Source organism: Leucopleurus acutus (assembly GCF_964270905.1).
Source record: "Leucopleurus acutus genome assembly, chromosome: 18".
NCBI classification, from domain to species: Eukaryota; Metazoa; Chordata; class Mammalia; order Artiodactyla; family Delphinidae; genus Leucopleurus; species Leucopleurus acutus.
In genome coordinates, this window is record NC_139160.1 from 70,217,657 (window position 1) to 70,245,366 (window position 27,710).

General features: G+C 42.5%; 1 protein-coding gene across 3 annotated transcripts in view; it reads left to right on the forward strand.

Moving 5' to 3' along the window:
* The first annotated feature begins 8,673 nt into the window (after positions 1–8,673).
* Positions 8,674–27,710, forward strand: part of TPP2 (tripeptidyl peptidase 2) — a 69,224-nt gene continuing 50,187 nt past the window's right edge. For all 3 annotated transcript variants that reach the window (XM_082859717.1, XM_082859718.1, XM_082859719.1), the window contains exons 1-4: positions 8,674–8,841; positions 16,432–16,560; positions 25,505–25,600; positions 27,230–27,334. In XM_082859717.1, the coding sequence (XP_082715843.1) occupies positions 8,677–8,841; positions 16,432–16,560; positions 25,505–25,600; positions 27,230–27,334 (495 nt within the window). In that variant the 5' untranslated portion in view covers positions 8,674–8,676. The remainder of the gene's footprint in view (positions 8,842–16,431; positions 16,561–25,504; positions 25,601–27,229; positions 27,335–27,710) is intronic.

Sequence of the window (27,710 nt, forward strand, 5' to 3'; positions counted from 1 at the left end):
CAAGTCAGGATACTCAGGATCATCACCAGTATTAGGCTTTCACTGGAATCCAAAGCCTAACATGTTTTTCTGGCACTCCAAGTTCGCGCAGGTGGATGGGACTTAGGAAATCCCACGCAGGTACTGCAAGTAGAAACAGCCACAGTGGCTGGGCAGATCCCGGCCTGTGCCCATCTCGTGGAGAGTCCCACAGCGCTGAGATGCTTCCTACAGTGAAACCACAGAGGGCAGGAACTACCCGGGGACAATTCCTGCATTGCACAATTTAATTCATGTCTGTCCACATAAGTGTGATTTACTGTCACGGAATTCAGTGGGAGTATGTGTTTGCTAACTAATACACATCAGGAATGGGTGAAACAAAATAAGCACCATATGCTCTGTTCTAGGTAAAGCTCTTTTGATTAAGGAAGAGAAAATTCCAAAGCTTATCAAATAAGAATGTTTAATATAAGGATACGGAGGGATCACGAATCAAACCAAAAGCAGCAGCTCGGTGCGCCGGGGCTTGTCTGAGAATAGAGCGGTTCTGGATTAAAGAGGGCTCTCAGTCCCCCAGCAGCGGGCCCCGAGGATCCAGCTTTCAAGAACCTCACTCAAACGCTCCACCACACACTACGTGCTCATGGGCTCTTTCATCTGCCTCAGGATAAGAACCACTCCTGGTCCCATCACCTACGGCCAGAAAGGAGGTGGGGTATATCCTTCCTGCCCACTTAGCAGGGACTGGGGGCTGAAGTCCTCCAAGGATAGGAGTGAGACTTCTATAGCTATGCATGGAAATTTGACGTCGTCAGAACTAAAGGAACTGAAGATTTTTTTAAATTTTTTTTATTGGAGTAGAGTTGTTTTACAATGTCGTGTTAGTTTCTACTGTACAGCAGAGTGAATCAGCTATACGTATACGTATATCCCCTCCTTTTTGGATTTCCTTCCCATTTAGGCCACCACAGAACATTGAGTAGTTCCCTGTGCTATACAGCAGCTTCTCATTAGTTATCTATTTTATACATAGTAGTATATATGTCAGTCCCAATCTCCCAATTCATCCCACCCCCCCTGAAGATTTTTATGGCCTGAAACGTTTACATTTTAGAAACAATTGTACTGGCAAGGAAGTACCCATTTCCAATTTCAAAAACAAGAGATTTTAAAACTAACTTACTTGGGACTTCCCTGGTGGCGCAGTGGTTAAGAATCTGCCTGCCAATGCAAGGGACATGGGCTCGAGCCCTGGTCCAGGAAGATCCCACATGCCGTGAAGCAACTAAGCTCGTGTGGCACAACTACTGAGCCTGCACTCTAGAGCCCGCAAGCCGCAACTAGAGAAAGAAGAAGCCACCGCAATGAGAAGAAGCCCACGCACCGCAATGAAGAGTAGCCCCTGCTCGCCACAACTAGAGAAAGCCCGCACGCAGCAACAAGGACCCAAGGCAGCCAAAAATAAAAAATAAAACTAACTCACATGTTAAATAAATGATGACACAAGCAAAGGAATAGTATGAAGCTATTAAGAAGAAAGAGAAATAATTCTCTGTACTAATATTCATCAGGAAATAGTGTAAAATGAAAAAAAAAACCCAAGGTACAGGACAGTGCAGTATGTTACCATTTATATAAAAAAGGAGAGAGGAATCATATATTTTTTCACACACATTTACACATTTATGTATGCATACATACATATGTATACAGAGTCATAGAGTATATGTACACATACATACACACATACATACACACATATTCTTTCTATGCATGCAACATTTCTGCAAAGATACACAATACAAAGAAGTCTAGAGAATTTTATACTCTTCAAGTTGAGATGTTTCTTGCGCATTCCTATTTATCCATGGTAGTAGAAACCATAAGGTTACTCTAGCTTTCTATTATTTTCTTTTCTCACTTATTAGAACCAAAAAAAACAAAAATAGAGCCTGAGAGACAATGCAATCAGTAATAACCAAATAGTGTGCATACTTGAAGATTAAATTAGGCTAATACACAAAGGTTGAGAACTTATTCTGTATTAGAAGCCATGTAAGAAGCAATTGGCTATTTCAGAACAACTCTTTACCCAAGGAGGACCTGGTGTAGTTTAACTATTTATCGAGCACTCCTGTGCTAGGTGGTATGTAGTTGGAGGGATAGAACCATCTGAGCTTAGCAGTCATAATCTACCCCTTCTATTTCTTTTTTTTTTAACTTTTTATTTTATATCGGAGTATCGTTGACTAACAACATTGTGTGAGTTTCAGGTGTACAGCAAAGTGATTCAGTTATACATATACATATATCTATTCTTTTTCAAATTCTTTTCCCATCTGGATTATTACAGAGTACTGAGCAGAGTTCCCTGTGCTATACAGTAGGTCCTTGTTGGTTATCCATTTTAAATATAGCAGTGTGTACCTGTCAATCCCAAACTCCCTAACTGAATGTTCTATTTCCGAACCCTAAGATGTATTTCTAGCTCCCCTGAGACAACCTGGAGTATTTGCCATCCTGTGCCTCCCCCTAGGTGGCCATCCAGGAATAGATGTCCTCACTGTCTGGCTGGCAGTTCATATGGGATGCTGACCTTGGGAGAGAGGAGCACCTCTGTTTGGGGTTTCACATAACCAATCTTTCACTACAGTGAAAACGTCTTGAACATCAATGAGGTTCTGGTAGTAATTAAGACACTTCAAATATCCCAGTTATTGTTCCCTTGGGCCCACGATAGAACTGCGTTTCTCTTCCCCCTTGAACGTGGCCATGACCCTGGGATTTGCCGTAGCCGGTGGTGTGTGAGCAGAGTGACGGAAGCTTTAAGATCAAGTGCACGTTTCCCCATGTTCTCATTTTCCTGCTGTGGTGACCAGGAACATTCCAGAGACTGCCAGCTCTTCCAGCCTGACTCCAAGATTGGGTGGAACTTGGAGCAGAGCCCGCCGTGGAGCTGGAGTGGAGACGGAGCACGGCTGAAAACTGTCTTTATACAACTGAAATGTGGGCTTTCATGCTGCCACAGCAGAGCCTGGACTGACAGTCAGGTGTTCAGCAATCGGTGTTTTACTGAAGATGGCAGTGAACGCAGCTGGGGAAGGCTGCAGAGAGGGGCACGGACTTGCGCCTGTGGCCACCCACGGCTGAGCCCCTCATCTGCTTGTGCTTTGCGTGGAGGGCAGCCTCTCTGCCTAAGCCCCATCCACCACGTTTTTCATGTGTCTGTAAGTCTACCAGCTCCAATGTCCTCTGGAAGCCAATGGATTTGCTATTCTGCCCACTTTCTACGGATTCTGTAGAAGGAAGGGATGGCCTCTGCTCCTAAGGAAAGCTGGTCAGAGCTGTCAGGAAGGGAGAAAGGGCAGCTCTGGTCCCACAGACGAGAGGAAAGCGGTGAGAGACTTCTACTGTGGCTTGGGAGGCACCTATCTTTGCTATGTGAAAAATTCACACTTCTCCTATTTATATAACATTGACTCTATTTCTCGTGAACTGACAAACCTAGCCTTAGTATGCTAAGCGCACATGACCTTTCTCTGCCCTGGGGGATATTTTGAAACTTTTTTAATATTAACTGACCATAAAACGTACTGTTTTGAAATTGATTCAAATCCCTCCCCCACCCCCCATAGCTACCAAAGAAGTTCCATTAACTCTTTGCGATGCAAACAAGGAAACAGAGGCCCAGAGAGGTTCACTGCCTTGTTTAAAAATGACAAACCAAGAGAGCTAGGACTAAAGCTCAGATCTCCGGATTTCTAAAGCAAGCTCTCATCCACCTGCCAATACCAACTTTTGCACTGGTTAGACATGAATGGCCATCTGACAAGGCCCACCTCACTGGCTCATGGCCTTCACTTTTTTATTTTTATTTTTTTATTGGAGTATAGTTGCTTTACAAAGTTGTGTTAGTTTCTGCTGTACAGCAAAGTGAATCAGCTATACGTATACATATGTCCCCTCTTTTTTGGATTTCCTTCCCATTTAGGTAAAAAATATGGAACACTTCAAGAATTTGTGTGTCATCCTTGCACAGGGGCCGTGCTAACCTTCTCTGTATCATTCCAATTTTAGTTTGTGTGCTGAAGTGAGCATTGGCCTTCACTTTTCTAATTTTTCAGGATTTTCTCCCCACTTCCCTTTGCCCTGAAAGGCAAGGCTGTCCTAAACATTAGGCTCAAGTTTCTGAGTTTACATCCACTGCAGAAATTCTTCACCACACTGTTAGCCCTCTTTTGCCAATGAGTATACTTTTTCATGTGTTGTCCAGTTTTTCTGATTACTGTCAGCAGGAGTCTTGGTCCAAATTGCCTAGTTTATCATTTTATTATTGAAGGTTCAAGGACCTGGAACTGTATTATAATGCTTAATTTAGTTTGGAGGTAGAAAGAACAGAAAGTGAGAGGATAGCAAGCATAATCTAAAGTATTTAGAATCATGTACGTCTTAAGGCTAAATGGATATATTATAGATATATATATGTTGGCAAAGTGGCTATTCGGTACAATTAACAAATCTTTTGAATTAAGAGGCATCTTTTGAAAGGCCTTTCTATGTGTATAGAATTTCCCACATTATCAGTCCTGCCTACCCATGCAAGAAGTCAGAAGTTAATCTCCCAGCCTCTTTTACAGCTAAATGCAGGCATGTGATTTAAGCTTTGCTAAATACCTTTGTCCATCTGGCTTTGCACTGGAGAATGTCTAGGAAGCAGGCATATTCGATAGGAATGTAATAACGGCCTTGGCCTCCAGGGGGAAGCAGTGGTGAAGTTTGAAGCACCTGAATCTCAGTTTGGTGTGAGCTAGTTTAGGCCGGGTCCTCCGACAAGCAAGTGCCAAGACTGGCTTAAGGGAGCAAGGATTCTATCGGGGGAAATGCCTCTGTAAGGTAAAATAGTGAAGGGTCCACCAAAGGCTGGGAGGGCCATCAGGCCGCGAGGCAAGTAAGACCCTGAGAAAAGAAGAGAAAAGCAAAGGCTGGGTGCCACGCAGCCTAGGGGAGTCTTGGCAAAGCCGGAGGGGAGTCTGCCAGCCCAAATCTGCTGTCACGGAAGTTCCTCATCTCCCAGGAACGGCCCGGCCCTAGCGTTCCTACTTCCCTCCATCACCGCCTGGGAGCCGCCACGGGAGGAGTGGCCTCGCTGCTAACGCTGCGCAGGATTTCTACGCCCAGCATCTGGGACACGATGACGCTTTCACAATCTCTGCGCAGTTTCGGATACTTGATTAAAGAATATTCTCTAAATGATACGGTGCCTTAATAGCTACAAAGAAAGTGACTCATGGGAAGCGATACCTTTGCCCACACCTCTGCAGTGGCGCGCAGCCTCCCACCCGGCAGGTGACGGGGAAGGGAGGTGGCCCTCGGGAACACCCTGCTCTGCCCTTCCCGCTCCTAACAATGCTGTGTGGGAGGGTGCGTGCGTCCAGCCTGTTACTTTACCCCACATAGGATGCCCCGGTCCGCTGACCCCGTTGTGTCCTGACACCCCTTCCTCCCCCTCCTCCCCATTCCTAAGCCCTAGTTGTATTTATCTGTATCTTCATTGTTTTCTTCTTAAAGCCAATGAACTGTCAAACTGTTTGTCAAGTTGCACAAACGGACTTGGCATTGAGAGCGTTCCCTTAGCTGGCAATGTCATTAAATCCAGAGAGGAGGAGATGTAAACGCAGAATGTGGAGAATACTGTGGCTTGAAGACAAAGAGTAAATGACTTCTTATTGACTTAAAGTGATTTCGGGGGTTTTATAAAACAGTGGTCTTCAAACTGTGATTTAAAGCCATGGATAATTTCAATATGATCAATTTCCAGAGGCTTACATGTCCTATCTACTCTTTTCCAAACTTATCTGCTTGAAGACGTGCCTGTGATGGGAGGACTTATCGCCTCCCCTTCGCACCTGTTTCACAGCTGGGTCTCCAGCTTCCTAGAAAAAGGCATCTTACTATCGTGCATCACCTTCAGGTGAAATAGCTTCTTGGGCATCAAATAAAGGGACGATTTGAAAAACTGTCAGCAAAACCTTTCATCAAAGCCCCGAAACATGCCTCTCATGCATCTTTTTAAGAACTGCATTTTCAATAAAAATTTTCTTTTTGTTCTGTAATTTTTATCTTAATCAAATATTTATCAAAGCTTAAGATTTATTTATGTCCTTTTGATCAACTTTCCAGTAATTGAAAGATAATCCAAAAGGAAAATTTTAACACTTTGATCCCAGGAAAAAATTTTAAATTAAATATTAACATACATATTTTTGTTGCAGATAATAATAAATGATCAATAGGACTTTCCATCATAGATGTAAATTACATTAGGATAAAATCCTGTGTAGAATGTTAATAAAATTTCAAGAAGAAATAGTGATGTCAAATATCTGATTTTAAATGGAATATGTTCAGGTATATAAATAGAATGGCAGATATCAAAGAGTAACATTCAACTGGCTATATTTAAATGAATGATGTAGAGGTTTCATTAAAGAATGTCAATATTTATAAAATGCCAGATATCACATCCTTTATAATTTCTTGAACGTATGATGACAAATTTCAAAAGTTATATTAAAACTATACAAGAGGGTACGTAATTTTTCTAAAACATTTTTATGGGAGCCGTAAGAAAAAAAAAATTTTTTTTAAAGAACATTGTTATAGGAGTCTAATAAAAAGTCTGCCACTTTGGTTTCACAATGAACAGTTCATTCACCATCCATTCACTGGGTGACACTCTGGTCGGAGAGCACAACAGGTGTGGTAGAAAATACTGGGGGCAGACTATGAGAACAGAAATCCAGCTTTTTCACTAACTCCATTTCATAACCCGTGGCAGCCAGTAAACCTGTCTACCTTTGCTCCTCATTTGTAAAATGAAGCAACTGGACTACCGGTTCCTTTGAAACTGGAAGCTATTCCATTCTGTCACTACATGTTCTATTTGGATATCTTCTGTATGTCTTTTCTTTACCATTAATTTTAAGCCCTTTTCTAGAGGTAACATAAACACAGTTGGGAGTAGGAAAGAAAACATTAACTATTCTCCATTTCCTCTCCACTAAAGAGAACATGCTTCTCTAAGATTCATGGAATAGAAGAAATGGACAAGTAATCAATTCAAAGAAATTGCACAGCCATTACAGTAATTTTTGAGATTTAGTGGAGAATCTCCCAATCCTATGGATTGGAAACTGGTGTACATAGAATTTCCCTTTACACCAAGCATTCTTAACCTGGAGTCCATGATAGAATCTGATGGGGTTCAAAAACTTGAGTAGGAAAAAAAAAATACATCCTTACTTCCACTAACCTTTTAATTAAATATTTCCTTCAATTATAGATGTAGGTAATAACCAGAGTGGTATCGGCAGTTACTGTTTGTTACTGTTTCACCAATAAAAATGTTTATCACAGTACGTTACAGGTGTGTCAAAATACTATTTATGCTCTTTACTATTTTGAAATTATGGGAGCTTATTAGATTTGGTGCTAGCTCCTGTTATTTCATGCACAGAAGCATATATATAATTATATGTACAAAACTTGCTATATAATAAAGTTGGTTTTCATATTTTGATAACTATTTCAACATAATTTCCGGAGTAATTCTATATATTAAATTTTATGAGTTTAAAATTGTTCTGAGGTGTCCATAAGCCCCGCCAGATTGCCAAAGGGGTCGCTGGCACATCCACACAAAACACTAAGATTACCCTGGCAAGAATACGGACAGAAAGATCATTAAGGGCCACTAGTGCAGCACGGAGCAATTGATAGTCGCCACTGTTAATCTGAAAAACTGCAAATTTTGGCTCGATAATTGAGTGGAGAACCTTCAGGACCAACCAGAAACATCAATTTAAAGAGAGAGTGACAAAAAAAAAAAAGAATGTTTTTCAGAAATCCCGGAAGCCCAGGGTGAGCAATGAGGATAGGAGGGGCCCACTTCAGCCTGGTATTTGTTACTGGCTACGAGGCCGACTGAACGGCCTACAACCCACTTCCTGTTGATGGCAGCTCTGGCCCATCCACACCCTATACGCCCCCACATCCCCCCCAACAAAGGGACACACTCGAGAAAGGGGAACACAATCCCTACACCACTGAATCAAAGAACTCTCTCTCAAAAATTTTTGTACCGGCATTTCGCCAAAATCCACACTCCTAGGGGTTTAGCGAGCGTGAGTTGGCTCCCTTTCCTCGGGGCAACCGGGGATTCTGCAGCAGCTGACCGAAAAGTTTAGTCCACAACCACAAGTTCGGAAACCATCGCTTGCCAGCGGGAGGTACCTGTTACAACAGACTGGCAGCCCGTTTCCTTTCCCGTTCCCGGAGGAGTGTTTCGGCCCGGGACATGCGGACCCTTTGCTTGGGAGCCGGCCGTCCCCTAAAATTCCCAAACTCGAGTCTCTTTAAGACCCCAGGTTCGAGAACTGATGCCTCCAACAACGCCTCCGACTCCACCTCCTTCTCTGCGGCCCGGGCAACACTCGGGCCCAGCTCCAGAGAGCGGCACCGTTGGCTTACGTAGCAGCGCGCGATTGGCCGCCTCTCCCTGGCGGGCCTGGATTGGCCAGTGGCTGGCCCCGCCCCTCGCCCCCGCCCAGGCCCGCGGCCGCCCGGGTGTCCTCGCGTCGCTCGTCCGCGCGCAACCTGGCAGTTTGCCTCTTCTTCGCCCTCCAGCTTGCGTCCATGGCCACCGCAGCGAACGAGGAGCCCTTCCCTTTCCACGGCCTCCTCCCGAAGAAAGAGACTGGGGCCGCGTCCTTCCTCTGCCGCTACCCGGAGTATGACGGTCGGGGGGTGCTTATCGCCGTCCTGGACACGGGGGTCGACCCCGGGGCTCCGGGCATGCAGGTGCGGCAGCCGCCGAGGGCCCGGGCGCGGGGGCGCGGGCGGCCTGCCACCGGGCCGGGAACGCGGAGGGGACGCGGCGTCGGAGCTTCGCAGGCCGAAGCCCGCTCTGCGGCCGAGGGGGAGCCGCCGGGAGGAGGCGGAGGGCCCGACGGGGGGCGGGGTGCGAGGGGCCGGCGGCCGGGCGCCCCGGCTGGGCCCTGATCCCGGCCCAGACAAAAGCGGCTGGTCGGGGCGCCCAGGGCCGCCGGTCGCCCAGGAAGCCCCTTCCTACCCAGGCGCCTCCAGGCCCGGGCCCTCGGGCTTCTGCCCAGCACACCGCCTTCTTCCGCGGGTGCCTCGTGTCTTGGGCACCAACCGGCGGGTGCCTGTTATTTGCAAAGGAGGATTTTACTGTTTTGTTATTCATGGGAGCGGGGGGTGGGAAGGAAACAGGGAAGGGGCAAATGACCTATCAGAACTTCATTTTTATTGCTGTCGTTCGGGAGGTTTGGTTTGGGGAGGAATAGTTTATCTTGAAACACGAAAGCCGGCTTTCAAGAAGATAACTCGGTCAACTTCCGGAATTGTTTCCTCTGGTAGTTTCATGTATTCTATTTTTAACCCTCTTCCGCAATGTACTTGTTAGGGTCAGTGAAACGCATGGCTTAGTCTTTGATATAAAGAAGAACCCAACTTTGTTTTTGGTGAACTCTTCAGACTGCATTAAATTATCCTTCCGTATTTTTTTTTCAGCCTCAAAATGTAAGACAACATACTTCATGATTTTTTAAAGTTATTTTGTTTTGCCCTAGCCACCTTTGAAATCGTTAGATCAAGGTACCATGCCGAAAGGTAATTTTTTAAAATGTGTCTCTCTGTTGAAAGCATTCTCATTAAAGTCTTCAAAGTTTGACTTTTGTAAATTTAGTAGCCTGAGCCTTACACCGAAACCCAGCAATAAACAATTTCACAGTTTCAAGACTCATCTCCCAAATGTCTAACCTAATCCTCCTGTACGCTGATCTCTTCCTTGTATCAGTCTTTCCACTGTATTTCTTAAAACCCTGAAGTTTAATAATTCTCCTCCCCCATGCCTCTCCCTCCTCTGCATCCCTTATTGTGCTCTTGTATAACTGAGGTAGCATTTTGGAAGTTAGGATGTAATGCCGGGGGTGGGGGTGGGGAGGGAACCGCTCCGGTTCCCAGTCCGGCCGACTCTGTAGAGAATCCCTCTGGGAACGTTGCTCCTTCCTGTTCATTCTTCAGCAGCACTCTGGAGCGCAGGACCCCTCATGGTGGCCCTGTCAGGCAGCTCTGGTGCATCAGAGAGGAGCAGGTGATGCGTTCCCTCCTGGTAGCTCTGGTTGTCCAGTTTTCTTAAGAGCTCCGAAGATGTACAGCAGTGACAGCTATCACCTCATTGAGGCTTCATTACAGTGCAGTAATGGTTTCCATTCTGGTGTGGTGTGTGTTTACTTTTTATAGGGATAAGTGGGAGAACAGCTGGAGTAAGTGGTCACTGGCTCTTTTGTCCGGATAATAAGGGGATCAGAAGAGTTTGGAGGAGTAGTGTCTCAGTAAAAATGTTTTTGTAGAATTTCCCGGACCTGCTTATCAGATAATTCCATTACTCTCTCTATCAAGTAGCAGTAATTCTCATCCCACAGTGTTGCTCTGAAAATTGAGGCGATTAATTACATGTGACTTCTTAAAGTGCTCATGGAAAGTGTTAAACAAACACTGATTTTTTTAAGCAAGGCTATTTAGTAGAGGGAGTTTATGCTGGATCTTGAATCACCATCTCTCTGAAGGATGAATACGCATTAGATATTATGTGCATGTAATAATAAATGTTTGAGCAACTACATATTTGAAGGAAAATGAAAACATAACTCTTATCTTCTAACAACTTGAACTCTGAGAGATTGACCTAAACATGGCCATCTGAAAGAAGTTCACTAAGGTGGCTTGCAAACATGAGTGAATTTTTAAGGTTTTTTCCCCCCTTTACCTTTAACGAATGTATCTTGTAGATCTGTGTATACATCATTAAGATGAGACGGTGGATAGAAATAAAGTGGAAGGAAAGAGTGAAATGGGAAGAGGAGGTTGAACTGGACATTTGGAAAGGCAGGTGGTGTCTGAGTAGGGGACTAGGGGTGCAAGGGAGAGTTTTCAGGAGCACAGTGGGGAGTCCCATTCTAGTCCCATTCTTCGGTGACGGCCTTGGGCCCAGTTCTCTTGTGATAGCGTGTAGGCTTCGTTAAATGTAGAGGGTGGCCAGCATGAGAGGAGGAGTAATTAAATAAATGATTAAGTCTTTTCCTCAGCAAATATTCAGGCACCTGCCAGGTCCCTAACATTCTGCGTTAAGAGATGATGTAGTCCTGCAGGTAACTGTTAACAGAAGTTGATCAGGGGACCAGTGAGAGCTGGAGCAATCAGGCTTCGCGGACAAGAGATGGGGCTTGGCCTGGACCTGGAAATAAACCCATGGTAGCCAGCGGGTCTCCTGGCTGCCATTGGTCACGCTTCACATGGCCAAAGTTACTTTCCTTAAAAAACAAAACAAAACAACCCATCACACCTTTGCTTAATATAAAACAGAACTATTTGGGCATCCCAGTTGTCTTTGCGTTGAAACCCCCAGATTTGAACTTTGCACAGCTCTTTGCCATTCAGCTCCAGCTCTTTGCGTAGCCTCGGTTCTCATCCCACCACTTCTTCTGTCCACATCCACTCTGCCCCACCATTGAAGCACCCCGCCTGTGCTTCCACCAACAGCATTTCACAGCTTTGCTCTCACCCAGATGTTCCAGGTCTTTCCCCAACACATGCTTTTGCATGTGGGGTTTAATCTGCCTGCAGACCTTCTACAATCACCTGTAAACACCTACTTAATCCCTTAAGACCAGCTGGGCCTTCACCTGTTACCTTTGGGGTTATCTAGTGATATTAATTCAGCCCCCCACTGTGTATTTATATGTATGTGCCAGCCCCTGTGTTAGGACCTGGGGGTTCAAAGAGGAGTAAGGCCAAGTCCCTGGTGACAGTTATTTAGTTTGCTCTCATAGCAATTTTTTCATATCCTATAGCACGTAAAAATTTTTTTTTTTTTGGCCGCACTCAGGCCCTCAGCAATGAAAGCACGGAGTCCTAACCACTGGACTGGCAGGGAATTCCCTAAAATGTTTCATTTTAGTATATCGGCTTATATACCTTTTTCCTGGTTCAGTTAAAATTCCTTGAAAGCATATATCCAAATTCATTTTGTATGAAATGTGCTTGTAACATTTTGTGTTGAATGGAAAAAAAATGTATATATGTGATAATGTCCACAATTTCCTCATGGGAAAAAAATAGTTTGGGAAGGAGGAAGTAGTCCTGTAAAAGTCTTTCTAATTTTACCTTCACTAAAATATAATGGAGTACAGTAAGGAAGTTATCATAGGTATGTACTTGGTTACTAATAGTGGGTGCTCTCCATTAATTTAAGTTTTATTACCTCCCTTTCAGTTAGCCTTTCCTGATTCCCCCAAGCTGGCTTTTGTGTTCTTACATGCTTTCCTAGACACTGTCCTTATCATTATTATTTATCATCCTATATTGCTGTTCTCTTTTTTTTAAATAAATTTATTTATTTATTTGGCTGTGTTGGGTCTTCGTTGCTGCATGCGGGCTTTCTCTAGTTGCGGCGAGCGGGGGCTACTCTTCCTTGTGGTGCGCGGGATTCTCATTGCAGTGGCTTCTCTTGTTGTGGAGCATGGGCTCTAGGTACGTGGGCTTCAGTAGTTGCAGCACTTGGGCTCAGTAGTTGCGGCGCACGGGCTTAGTTGCTCCACGGCATGTGGGATCTTCCTGGACCAGGGCTCGAACCTGTGTCGCCTGCTTTGGCAGGCGGATTCTAAACCACTGCGCCACCAGGGAAGTCCTGTTCTCTTTTCTCATTTGTCTTCCCAACTGGATTGTAAGCTTTCTGAAAGCAAAGCCTGTCTTATTCATTCATCATTATGTTCTTAGAATAATAGTCATTTAATAGTGTTTGTTTATGACATACCATTCTTTGCTTAAAGGAGTATTTTCAGTATCTTCCCTGAAATTTCAAGTGGATGCTTATACGTTCACTTTGGCTTGTGCAGGATAGTTTGCGAACCTTCCCCTTTTTGTTCCAATCCTCTACAAACCCTCACCAACTTCACTGTAACTGTTTCAGTGGAGACACAAAGTAACGTAGATTCTTGATGTTTGGGGAGAATATCTTTGGGCCATTTCTTTTCTGTTCGGCCAGTGGCGCCCAGCATCTCAGTCTCCCACCCCGTTCCCAGGGCTTATCACCTTAGCTCTCCGCATAGTAACTGTGCCTTCAGGCCCATGGTACCCCTCCCCGTCCTCAAAGATGAAGGATAGAGTTCCAGTGTTAGCAGTTCAGTTTCCTGGCCTCCTCCCAGAGCGCCTCTGCAAAATTCTCAGCTGATTTGCCTTTTTAAAACCTGTCCTTCCTAACCCTAAACTCCCTCTTGTATCTTCTTATCTCCAGTGGAGTGGTTCCCTTTACCTAATGGTTGAAGGAAGGAGTAACTGCATGTATGAGAATTTTTAATGAGAGAGAGAGAGAGAGAGCCTAGTGAGTAAAGCTTGTGGCAGTTGTAGATGGTAAATAAACCACTAAATCCCGTTAGGCTTTCTTTCTTTGCTCACACTCATAATGAGGTTTCTAATGAGAGGGATCCGTGTCTGACTTGTTAGTGATCTCTTGTGATTCTCAATCTCAAGTCACCGAAGTTGTTTGGTCATTGAACGAGAAAGCAAAGACAAATGGTTTGTGTTCTTAGGGCTGTGGTGTAGGTTTCAAATTATGTGCTTATTTGGAATACATGTTTAACATAGATTATTTGCTTATGGTCTTAGTACATGATCTGGCTAGTTTTAACTTTATAGGAGAGTGTTAACTTCCTCTTAGTGGCTTCTATTTTTGTTAGATTTTCTTACATTTTTCTTCATTCCTTTATTTTCATTTTATTTTATTCTTAAAGATACTAGCCAGTCCCTTCAAAATCAGTGTCTGATTTGTTTTTTTTTAATAAATTTATTTATATATGTATTTATTTTTGGCTGCATTGGGTCCTCGTTGCTGTGCGTGGGCTTTCTCTAATTGTGGCGAGTGCAGGCTGCTCTTCATTGCGGAGCGCGGGCTCTAGGTGCACGGGCTTCAGTAGTTGTGGCACGTGGGCTTCAGTAGTTGTGGCACATGGGCTCGGTAGTTGTGGCACGTGGGCTCAGTAGTTGTGGCACGTGGGCTCAGTAGTTTCGGCGCATGGGCTTAGTTGCTCTGCGGCATGTGGGATCTTCCTGGACCAGGGCTCGAACCCATGTCCCCTGCATTAGCAGGTGGATTCTTAACCACGTGCCTCCAGGGAAGCCCCTGATTTAAGTTTTATCATAATTTTATCAGGGTTTGGTATGATTTCTGCAGTGATTTTTGTTTAATTATGATTTTGAGCCTTCTCAGGATGTTAGAATACTTATTACTAGTATAGACAGCCCCCCCGAAATGAACATGCAGCTGATGAATTACCATACATAAAAATAACAGCTGTGCGGCCCCTGACAGAGCTGTCAGCCCCCAGTTGGTCGATGATTGGAGTGAGATCCGGGATCTACCAGCCATCCCCTAGTTTTGCCTTGTCAAAAAAAAAACCGTGTGTTTGTTTCCTCCACATAGTGAATTCCCCCGCCTCCTTTTGGGTGCACCCTAACTGCAGAGCTCTGAGGACGCTGCAGTTGGTGTTGGGGAGGAGGGCGTGAGACCAGAAAGACTCCTAGTGATGGACACTACACTTCGTCTTAAAGAGGGGGAATTCTCCAGGTGGAAAAGGAATCTGAAGACTGTACTCTTGTCACACTATAGGCATTTTTTTACATTCCTGTTTCTCTCTTGAGGGTGGGGGGGGGTCTTCATTTTTCTGTCTTTTTTGTGTCTCCACACCTGATTCCTGCTGGTAACTCAGCATGTATATCTTGAATGCTGCAAATTCCCTTTGCAAAGCTAGCCCAGAAAGAGCCCCAAAATAGTTTTTCCCACAAAGGCAATAAGGATATTCAGTATTACTGTTAGCTGTAGCAGTCAGCATGGCCCAAATGAAAGTCTGGGGCTGGCCAAGAAACCACAGCTGAGGAAAATCAATCTTAATGCTAAGTAATTTGTGTCAGGCCATCCAACAATCCCATATGCCTTGAGTACCTAACAGGCACTGCTAGGTTTGGGGTAGTTCGGTGAATAAAATAGACATAGCCGTTGCCCTTATGGAGCTTATCTTCTGACAGTGCAAACAGGTAAAGAGTCACAAACAGTAATTACGAATTGAGTTAAGTTCTGTGAAGGAAACAAGGTACAGTGAGAAAGAGTAATCAGGCTTAGGATGACAAGCACGTAAATGAGATCATCAGGGAGGCCTTTTTGAAGGGGGCGGTATTTTACTAGAAAATGGAAAGGTGAGACTGGGATACCTGTGGAACAACTGAAGAAACAGAGAATTCCCAGCAGAAGGACCTGGCGCAGAAAGTCATGAGGCAGGAGGAAGGTGGCCGCGTCCAAGGAGTTGAAAGGAGACCAGGTGGTCAGAGGCGGGAGTGACTGGCACCCTGGGCAGGGTCTGCTTCCGATGTCTGTGAGCCCACTGAGGGTGTTCAGTGGAGGACTGCCACAACCCGACTGGCTTTGCTGTTGCTTGTGGAGGGCCTCCTGGGAGCCAGCATTGTGTATGAGCAGGAAGTGGTGGTGGTGGAGAGGTTCAGGACACCAGGAGTGAAGAATCAAGGGAAGGTGGGTCTGAACTGTACTTTAGAGGTAGAAGGAAGAGGACTTCCTGAGAGATTTGCTGTGAGGAGTAAACTAAAAAATCTGAGGACTCTGTAAGTTTCTGGCTTGAGCAGCTGGGTGTGTGTTGGCTTCCTGAGATGGCAAGGCCTGGGGAGAGACAAGTTTGAGTGCTAAGTTTGAACTTGATTTAAGAAGTTTTGAGTGTTAGTGTGACCTCCAATAATGAAATGTTATTGAACATTTTCCCCTTAAAGTTTTGTCCAACCAAAAACTCACTTTCTTCAGACCTTTTCTCAAATGTTAACCTTCTCAGTGATACCTTTCTTGACCAGCCTAATTAGTATTGAAAGCCCCATACCACCTGTCTCCTTTCCCTGCTTGATTTTCTTCCTAGTAGTGATTACCATCTGACGTGTTATATATTTGACTTGTTGATTGAGTCCATGTAACACAGAGTGTGTGAGGTCAGGAATTTTGTGTACTGATCATTGCTGTACTCCCGACACCTAACTGAGTGTGGCCTGTGGTAAGTGCCCAAGAAGTATCTACCTGAACACATGAAACCACTTGAAGGATTCTGTGCTGTTTTCTGTAACTAAATCTTCTCGTTAGTATCTGTCAGGCTTTTGGCTTAAAACTTCAGTTCTCTTTTTAAAATGAATGCAGATTTTATAGGATATTTTAGGTATGGGTACATGTGCATGCACACACACACGTACGGGAGCTGGCATTGCTTTAAGGATAAAAACTAAAATCTATAATTCATATTTTAATTGTCTCTTAATTTTCAGGTTACAACTGATGGAAGACCAAAAATCATTGATATCATTGACACAACAGGAAGTGGTGATGTGAACACTGCTACAGTGGTAGAGCCAAAAGATGGTGAAATTATTGGTCTTTCAGGAAGAGTGCTTAAGGTTGGAGCTTTTATCTTTTTATTGAATTTTTTTCTTTTTTTTTTTTTGTACTATCACCTCAAAGCATTTTACGTTTTTACCTTACATTTCATGGTATGGTATTAGTTACCTATTGCCATATAACAGATCACCTCAAAACTTCATGCTTTAAAACAACAAACATTTGTTATTTTACAGTTTCTGTGAGTTGGGAATCTGGATGTGACTTAGCTGGGTGCCTCTGTTCAAGATCTCTCCTGAGCTTGCTAACTGTCGGCCAGGGCTGTGATTTCATCTGAAGGCTCGATGTGGCTGGGGAAGGGGAATTTGTGGTTATTGGCAGGCTTGGTTCCTCAGCACATGGGCCTCTCCATGCGGCTGCTTCACAGCATTCAGCTGCCTTCCCCAGGGCAAGCAGTCAGAGAGAGCCCAGGTGGGGGCTCTGGTCCCTTTATAAAATGATGTTGGAAGTGGTGCCTGTTGCCTCTGCCATGTTCTTTTCATTCAAAGTGAGTCAGTAGATCAGCACACGCTTACAGAGAGGGGATTTTACAAGGGCATGGGTACCAGGTGGTGTGGACCCTTAGGGTCCATCTTAGTGGAAGTTATTGTTTTTGTTGTTTGATAGTGGGCTTGGAATTGGGGTTTTGTTTTTTTTTTCCAGTATGGCTGCTGTATTCTAAAAATTTTAAGTTTTAAGTGGAAAGGTGGGAAAAGTGATGAGAATGTAGTTATGCCTTCCACTTTTCCCTTCTGGGAACTTGAACTTGAAATATTTAGGCTTTAATATTTGTGGACTTAAATATCTGACCTTGTCTTATTCCATGTACTTGGCAGAAAGGCTGGGGTAAGCTAACATGAAAGATGATTAGGAAATAAACATAAAGCAGTTCATGAGATATTAGCTAATGGGTTTGTTAGATGGCAAGAATTTGATTGTGTTTCAGTACTCTTATCTTTTCAAACAATAAGCAGAATTAGTTTGGAAGGTAAATTTGTGGTCATTTAGATATCTAAAGAGCTATATTTAACTTCCCATCTTTTACCATCTATCTGAATCATGTTTAGACCTTGTCTCTCAGGTAAGATCGTCACGGCAGTGTATTAGTTTTCTGTGCAGCACAACAAATTAACACAAACGTCAGCTTACCACACACGTTTCTACATTTACTATCTCACAGTTTCTGTGGGTCAGGAGTCTGGGCACGACTTTTTGTGGTCCTCTGCTCAGGGTTCCACAAGACCTCAGTCAGGTGTTGGTTGGGACTGTGGTCTCAACTGAGGCTCAGGATCATCTTCCAGGTTCACCTTGTTGTTGGGAGAATTCATTCATGACAGCGTGTTTCTTCAAGGCCAGCAGGAGAATCTCTGCGACCTCGGGGGTGACCCCAGTCTCTCTTTTAAAGAGCTTGCCTGATTAGGTCAGGCTCACCAGGGCACTCTCCTTTTGATGAATTCAGTCACCTGATGAGGGACCTTAATTGCATCTGAAAAAGCCCTTCACCTTTGCCATATTACTTCCCATAACATAATCACAGGAGTAGTATCTCCTTATGTTCACAGTTCCGCTGCCTGTCACAGGCAGATGGCAGGCATTCATATCCCAGTTTTGCTTCTTTTCCCATGTGTTGTGGACTGCATGTGTGACCCCTGAATTCGTATGTTGAAGCCCTAACACCCAGTGTGATGGTAGTAGGAGGTGGGACCTTTGGGAGGTGATTAGTGTTAGTTAGATGAGGTCATGAGGGAGGGGCCCTCATGATGGGATTAACGCCTTGATAAGTGCCCTTCTAAGGGAGAGCTTGCTTTCTCTCTGCTCTGTGAGGACACCATGAGAAAGCCATGCCTGCAGGCCAGGAAGGGCGTCTCACCAGAATCCGACCATGCTAGCACCCTGATCTCGTGCTCCTTCAGAACTGAGAAAACAAATGTCTGTTATTAAACCACCCAGTCTGTGGTATTTTCTTATGGCGGCCCAAGCTGACAAAGGCACCATGTGCTTTAAAAAGAAATACTGCAGGGAAATGACTTTCTGCACATCTGAATTACTCTAGTTTTGCCTGTCTTTCCCAAGTCAACTTGTTATTTACAGTATGTTTCAAAGAGAAACCTGGGATTCCTGTGAGTTACAGTACTCTGGGAAACTAGAGAGCATTCCTAGTAAGTCAGGCAGATTTAGAATCATATAAAGTATCAATAGTATCCTCAAAAATCTATTTTTGAATAGTTGTAGCCCATGCTCTAGATAAACCATCCACACTTGTAATGTTACTAGTGCTCAAAGGTAGAATTAGTGTATTGTATACATGGCTGTGAAGTAAGATCAGAAAATCGATAGATGGGTATTTACATCCTTTCTCAACTTGGTGATATATTTCTTGAGCTGTGCTATTAACTGTTCTCAGCCCATCAGTATAGTGAGTTTTTTTAATTTAATTTTTAATTGTATCCAATATGTCTACATAGTTTAAAGAACCTTCTACAAGGCTTCTAAAGAAAAGTTCACTCCCCTTTCCATGGATCACCACCAATTCCTGCTCAACCAGGGTTAAGGCTTTGATATATTATCTTCAGAGTTTTAAATGACAAGCTAAAATACTTTTTATTCTAATTTTTACCCCCTAGTTTTAGACTTTATCTGTAGAATTAAAAGTGGAAGAAGAGGGTTTAGCTCTCTGGTCCTTCATTTCTGAGAAATTTTCTTGCATCGTCTCTTGGGTTACTTCCTCCCACTTTTTTGCTGTTCTTTTATCTGGGACTCCTGTTAAGCGGACACTGATCTCTTTAGTTGATCCTCCAGTTTTCTTATGTTTTCTACCTTTTCTTCATTGCTTTTGTTTGATTTTTTTCCTTCCTGAGAGAGTTCCAAGATGTTCTCAACATTTTCTTCTAGCTCATGTATTGAATTTTGCCAATTTTTAATTGCAGAAGTCTGTTCATGTTCCCTCAGAGCACATTTCTGTGTCATGTATACAGTGTTTTATCTGCGAGAATATCATTGTCTTGAAAAGTTCTGTCTCATGACTTCTTCTGTTCCTCTTCTTCCTCACCTTCTGCTTCCTCCCGCCCTCCCTCTTTCTCCTGATCTTGCTCTCCTTTTCCTTCACCTCCTCCCGACCCTCCTCCTGCTTCCCCGGCCTGTTCTTCCGTGTGCTTTGCTTTTGACCTGAGTGCTTTTCCTCGGGTGTCCCCTCACCGCAGCTGTCTCTGATTTAGTGGCACATGAAAGGTGATTGGAAGTTCCCTGCTTGTGGAGAGTCTGTGGTGTGGGTCTCACTGTAGGGTCACGATACTATCATGGGAGGCCCCAGGATCTCCGTATATGGTATATTTTTTCCATTGAGATGCCCAGTTACCTCAAAGAGGACCTTCGCCTGTTTGGCCTGGAGTTTGGGGGCAGAGGAGTGAGAGAGGAGCCTGGCCCTCAGCATCTGGGGACCTGAGCCTTGAAAGGCACCCGGGGAGAGTTCTTGCAGACTCTTCACTGTGCGTCGTCTCTCCCATCCTCTCTAGAGAGGATATAGACCTCTCTAGAGTGTTCACATCCCAGCTGTCTCTCACCACCTTCATGCAGGATGTGGGGGTAGGCAGCAGGGGACTAATTGGTCCTCATACCAACTTTCCACCCGTCTTCTTGGTTACAGTTCCCTTCTCCAGCCATACATAGACCATAGTTACACACATGTTCAGTTAATTTTTTTTCAAGCATGTGCAGGTGTTCAGATATTTTGCAGTAGTCATTAAAAAGAATAATGTTGTTAGTCACTGGGATTCTAGCTAGTGGGATCTCTCAGAACTCTTTAGTACAGAGTTTTCAGAAAGCAACACAGTAAAGTCTTCAAGTTTCTTTGATTTAACCGTGCTTTAAAATGAGTCAAATACCTGTATTCTACTTCTGCTTCTTCCAAATAGCCTGTAAACTGCTGATGGTTAATGTCTAATTCTTCTGCCAGTTTAAGATCAACGACAGTTAGGTGCTTTGAAGATTCCTGCCGTCTCATTCTCTAAGGATGCTGTTCTAAGCTGTCTTGAGAAACTGGCAGTCCATTACTTATGGCCAGCGGTACTCGTAGGAGCAGGTAGAAGCAAAAGAGTGAATAGAAGGATAACACCTTTCATGGTAAATTGTACAGGCAAGAAGAAAAGTGCATGAAACACACATGTTCAGTTTAATGAGTAATTTAAACAGACGCCATTTTATCCACCCAGATAAGACCGAGAGCGTTGCCAGGCCTCAGAAGCTTTCTGTGTTCTCCAGATCACAGTGCATTTTGACTTTTGTGATAATCTCTTCTTCGCTTTCCTTTACAGTTTTACCACCTCTATGTGGATACATGGAATATATTTGTTAGTTTTGCCTACTGTGACCTTTATATGAATGGCCTCATTTGTGTGTCATTTCATGTCTTCTTTTCCTGGGTGTTTGCAAGATTTATGAGGTTCAGCCATGATTTGCATGGAGCGATGATGTGTTGAGTTTCATTGCTGTGCCTGTGACATAGTTTGTATGTACCACATTCTGTCCATTCTGCTGGGGAACAGTTGAGTTGTTTCCAGTTTGGAGCTGTCACTAACAGTTCTTTAGAGAACATTCTTGCAAACAAATCCTGTGCACACATGTACAGATAGCTCTAGGATGTGTACCTCTAGGAGTGGAATTGCTGAGTCATAGAGATACACCTTTACTAGGTGATGCCGAACAGTTTTTCCAAGTGTTTGTACTAAAATACATTTCCACCAGCTGTATATAGGAGTTTTAATAGTTGCACTGCTAATAACACTTGGTGTTTTTAGGCGTTTAAAATTTTGCTTATAGGCTGGGAATCTAGCTGTATCACGTTGTGGTTTTAATTTGCATTCCTCTAATTACTAATATGATTGAGCACCTTTTCATATGTTGCTTAGACATTTGGATTTCCTCTTTGTGAAGCGCCTCTTCGAGTTCATTTGCCCTTTGTTTTTAGTACTGAGTTGTTATGATTTGTGGGATTACCTGTCCTTGGGTTACATGTGTTTCGGGTGTCTTCTCCCACTCTGTACTCATATTTTCACTTTCCAGATGATGTCTTTTGATGAGTAGGAGTTCTTAAATTTGGTGTAGCTGGATATCAATCTTTTGCCTTTTTGTTGGGGGCTTTTTGTGTCTTAATAAGTCCTTCCTCCAGCTGACAACCAGTGCGAATCAGTGGCCCTCAGTCTCACAGACAGAGGGAAGCGAGCTCCATCACCAGTCAAGTGCCAGATGAGAGTAGGGCCCTGGCCAGCACCTCGGTTGAAGCCAAGTCGAGGATCCAGCTAAGCTGTGCCAGCTTCCGATTGATGGAATGTGTAAGATTGTAAATAGTGTGTTCTCTTAAGTCACAGAGTTTGCCGTATTTATAACACAGCAATAACTAATACACTCAGCAAAGATATAGAAACTAAAAACACTCACATGGATATTTTAGAACTGAAACTTACAATGCCTGAAATTTTAAGAAAGCATCACTGGGTGGATATAGTAGCAGAATGGAGATGACGGAGGAGTCTGAGTCAGTGGACTTTAAGATCAACCAGTGGAGAATATCCATTCTGAATACTGAAGAGAAAAACACTGAAAAATAGCTAACTTAGCTTTGGGAGCTTGTAGCTCAATAACAAATGGTCACATATTTGCATCATCAGACCCCAAGAAAGAGGAAAAGGAGTGTGCTGCTGGAAAAAAAATATTTGAAAAAATAGTGGCAGAGAATCTCCCAAGTGTGGCAAAGATATAAACCTACCAATTCTAGAAGCTGAGTGAACCCCAGGTAAGATAAACCAAAAGAAATTCATGCCCAGAAACATTCTAATCAGATTGCCAAAAATGAAAAACAAAGAAAAAAAATCTTGAAAATGGCCAGAGAGAAGGGACCCATTGTATAGATGGCAAAGATACTCAAATGACTTTAGCTTTCTCATCAGAAACCCTGGGGGCCCGAAGGATGTGGTACAACATTTTTCCAGTGCAGAAAGAAAAGATCTGTCGATTGCAAATTCTATATCCAGTGAAAATATGTTCGGGGAAAAGGTGAAATAAAGACGTTCCCAGATAAGGTAGATCTAAGAGTATTTATAGCCAGCAGATACACTTTTAAAAAATAGTAAAAAGAGGCTTTTCAGACAGGAAGAAAACATGGAGCAGCAGAAATGAAGGACTAGCAAAAGAAGCAAAATGTCTGAGTAAATATGATGGACTGCTTTGAGTTCTTTAAAATCGTATTTGATAGCAAAAAAAAAAAAAAAAAAAAATCCTTCCTGTCCCCAAATCATGAAGATATTCTCCCATATTTATTTTCTGAAAACTTTCATCGTTCTTCTTTTCATATTTGTTCTTAGAAGTCACCTGGAATTGATTTAATGCTTAGTTTGAAATAAGAGTCCTGTATCTTTTTTTCCATCTGAAGACCCACTTGTCCCAACACCATGTATTAAAATTCCATAGTTGCCCCACTAATTTTCAGTGCCGCCTTTTTACTTTGCAACTTTCAAAATGTGGTGACTTTTGGCTTCTAAAGCCTCATTGCCCATTCTTTGTCCTTTGGGTTTTTGGTTTTTTCCTTTTCCTTATTCTAATTTTAGTAGCATTTGGAAGGGAGCACAGCGCTTTCTAAAACTTTACCACATTTAACTTGAAGTCAGTTTTTAAAATCATCAATATTTAGCCTTACATGGTAAAAAAACGGTTAGTCCAGAGACCGTGAATGCCTTGGCCAGGTTTAGCACTGTAGTTAGATGCAGTGATAGCTGAAGGAAAGAGGGTCCATGTGTCCTGGCAGGACCATGAGGCTGACAAGTCTGAAGTACAGTTCTGAGGCAGAAACTCAGATTTTCCTGCGTGGAACGTTAACAACTCATGATGACACTTGTCTCGTGAAGAGAACCTTCAATTCATTAAGCATCCTCTCTTTAAAGAAGAGTCAGGGGAAATGAGGTGTAATTAGAAATTAAAGAGATTCTGTTTCTCGTTTGAAAATCGGTCTTACCACATTGTGGTTACCACGTAATTAAAACTCTTTTTAAAGAGAGCAGCTTAAAATGGTCAAAATAAGCACTTTGATTCTTAAAAGAGACCAAAAGTAACTTCATATTATGAAATACTCAAATATGTAAAATGACATACTCCATAATTGCCTCAGAGTAACGTTAGCTTCACTCTGACTTGGTTAAGGTTAGCTGGCAGAGCCATGATTATACATAATTTCTATTTTCTGATTTTTTTTTTTTAGCTCAGTTTTTGTAAGTAACTAGTCTGCCTTTACTTTGAGGAAAATATATAGTCGTGATTTGAGAAGTATCTTGTTCATGGACCCTGCAGAATTTGGTCTCATTTTGATTAAATATAAGTTATGTCTGTTGGATTACTTTTATTGTATTATATACGTATTTTAAGTAATTGTGGTTGTCTTAACACCTGATTATTTTGCAGTCATTTTAATTAGTTATTCCATTTAATCCTTTCGCATTTCACAGCTTTTTGTAATCTCTTTGCGCAAAGAAGTTGTCGCTAGCGTATAGGGTTACAAAGCCACCTGTGTCGTGAGACATCTGTGATGAAGTAGTCTTTGGATTTGCCAGCTAGTGACTACTTACCTTTTTGTTGTTGCAGCGCTTTATTTATTGTTGTGGTTATGTCACGGGCTGTTGCAGGAATGTTAGAGTTAAGAATCTCTATTCTCTAAAGAAAGCTGATAAGCTTTGAATGAAAAGCACTGGTTTGTGTGCCAGCATATTTGAAATTTCACAAACTCCAGACATCCAGTTGATTGAGAAAAGATCACTGATGAGCATGTGCTTTTTAAAGTCAGTAGATCTTTGAAGTGCTGTGAATGATTGTCTTCCTGTATTTAGTTGTGAGAAAATTTCCTTCAGAGGCTTCCTACCTGGGGAATAATTTGACGAAGAGGGACTTGAGGAAGAGTCGGTTAAAGATCCTGCACAAGTAAGAACCACCAGTCAGTCCACCAGCTCTGAGTGGTTGATGGTTCAGCTTCATAATCTGTACGCATTTAAAAGCTGTTTTTAGTGATCATGGGTCCTGTGATGACAAAGAGTCCCCGTTGTCTTGATTGACATTTCCAGTTAGTTGATGCTCATGCATCTTATTATTAATGCAAATCGGGAGGTAAAGATTATTTTCTTCCCTTTGCACATGAGGAAGCAGAAGCCTGTAGGTCCCACCTGGTTAGTGGCAGAGTTTGGGCGCACTACCAGGTTTATCTGATTTTAAAATCCATATCCTTTACACCAAGTTTTTGTCTCTGTGATAGAACTAGATTCCAGTTTTCTTTTCAACCTTTCTGTTGTTTGGGCCAGCAATTTGATTTCTTTTTGCTTCTTTGCTTTCTCCGTTTGTAAACTGGGCATACTCTTTACATCATTCTGTTAATTAAAAGCTGGAAGTGTTAGTTTTAAATACTTTGAGATAGTGGGAAAAACTATTGTAAGATGTTATATGTAATTAACATGATTTTATAGAACTTTTTTCTTAAGAACTCAAGGAGCTCTTTTTTTTTTAGGATCTGGGCATATCCCTATAGTATTGTAGAGGAGAGAGAAGTTCTTTTTCTTAATGGGAAATCTAAGAGTGGAGAGGTTCTGTAAGTGGCTTCCCTCCCCCCTGGTTGATGAGCAGTGGAGTGGTGAAGGGGGAGGTGAGGTGTCCTTGATGCTTGGGAATTGAAGGTCTTAGTGGTTTAATGTGATGTTGAAAGCACTTTATAAAGCATTGTGTAAATGAAAGATATTCTCCTTAAACCATCTCATTGATGAAAAAAAAAAGAGCCAGAGAGATATTAAGTGGCAACTTAGAATATTAAAAATGTTACTCTAACATATGAGCCTGCTCATCCAAGTTGAGCCATTCGAATACCTTTTTCCCCAGTGCTATATTATTAGAATTGGGAAGCATTTAGTGAATGAGAAATTTACTTTTTATTTTTTATAGATTCCTGCGAGCTGGACAAATCCCTCAGGCAGATACCACATTGGCATAAAAAACGGCTATGATTTCTATCCAAAGGCTCTCAAGGAAAGAATACAGGTAACGTGCCATCTAGTATCAGTGACTTCTTTTCTTCCTCAAATTTTGTTCATACTGAAGAAAAACATTTCCTAAAATCTCACTAACTTAATTGTTTGGGGGGTCTGGGAGGCTTTCAAATGGTGACTGCTTAAAGCAAGATTCTGTTCAATGGAATGTCACCCATTCATGGTTCTTAATCTTGGATACATGGATAAGTTTAGGGAATCTGTGAGTACCTTGAAATTACATTCAAATTTTGTGTATTTGTGTTTTTCTGGGAGATGGGATATGCTTTCATTGGATTTTTGAAGGACTTTTTTTTAACTTCAGAGAAGTTAAAGACAGTCGATTTAAAGTGGATTGCCCTATTTATTCCCGTTCCTATTGTTTCTATGGTAATTTGTCCCATTTTCTTAGTCTTTACCTAGCTTGCTTGATCCCAGTCATCATTCAGTATTAGGGAAAGAATTACTCAGACCTAAAGCAGCTGAAGGATAGGAAACACAGTCTGTCATTAGAGAGATAAGAACTGTGAATTGAAAGAGAAGGAGCCTGCTTTAAGACAACGTAATAGACCTTTCAGTGACGATGGAAAGGTTTGAAATGTTCATTATCCATCCATCATGGTGGCCATGAGCCACAAGTAGCTATTGAGAACTTGAAATGTGGCTAGTATGATTAAGGAAATGAAATTTTAATTTTATGTAATATTTTAAAATTTAAGTTTTAATAGCAACATGTGGCCAGTGGCTGCCGTATTGGACAGTGCTGCTTTAGAGGACTGCTGACAGTAGTAGCCCATACAGGTTTCAGCTATAAAACGATGTGATCCTGGCAAAGGGACCTCATAGGTAAGACCTGTGGGCCCTTTTATCTAATCTAGTATTGTGATTTGCTTCTCCAGGGGTCAGTGAACCATAGAAGTTACTCAGTACTTTACATATATAACCTTGACTTATTTGTCAGATTCCAATCATTCTGGAAAAAAAAAATACAGAAAATAAATGCACTTAACTCAACTTTTATTGGATACTATTTTATTTTAAAATTTCAGGCTGAAATGCATAGTATTTTTATGCACTATATTAAATTTAATCAACCGTGTTAAGGTACGAATTAACATACAAATAGAGTGGTTAAATTAAAGCGGATCCCCTATCAAGAGGGTGGGGAAAAAAAACAGGCTAGAGAGGAAGGAGATTGAGGAAGCCGGCAGGTCCATCAAAATGCAACTGCAGGCACTCTTACTCCTGTCTTCTGCTTGCTCTTGGCTGAAGGCATTTCCCAATTCTGTAAGGGTTCAAAATAAACGTTTTCTTCAAATGACTGGGATTTCAGTCAGTTACCTGACATGGTATTAGTTATTCTCGGAGAAGGAAAGGATTTAAATTGGGACATATGATGTGTAAAAATACATTTGGTTGTGCCTTGGTAATAAACTTGTTCTCTTAAAACCTAGATGTGGTGAGTTAGCTAATCAGTTTTTTATAACTGATCCATTGCTTTATCAGCTTGAATATAAATAATTTTTTTAACCTTTATAGGAGAATTGTATAGCATCCCAGCTCATAACAACTGTAAATGACTATCTAGGTTTACCTGAACATTTGTCAACCTCATTGGAAAGTCATTTTTCTGTCTTTGCAGAAAGAACGGAAGGAAAAAATGTGGGACCCTGTTCACAGAGTCGCCCTTGCAGAAGCCTGTCGAAAGCAGGAAGAATTCGACGTTGCCAACAATTGCCCTTCCCAAGTTGGTGCTAGTCGCTTTTATTTAAACGTTACCATGTTCTCAGAGAATTAAGAGTTCTTAGAGAATTAATAGACTCTTTTTCACAAGTTTTATGTTGTTTACTTTTACTAATTTTTCTTTGCTTATTTTTCCTGAAGTCAGTTTACATATGTATCTATCAGTTGTTTAAAAGTTCTTAACAAACATAGAATACACACACGTACAAGTGCATAACTCCTAAGTGTATTGTCATGAATTGTCACAAAGTGAGCACCCCATATATGCAGCACCCCAGCCCCTCTCTTGCCTCTTCCTACTCACTGCTGCTTCCTCCCCAAAGCAGCCACCGACACTTATCGAACGGCTTTAACCTGTTTTGAATTTTGTAAAATGGAAT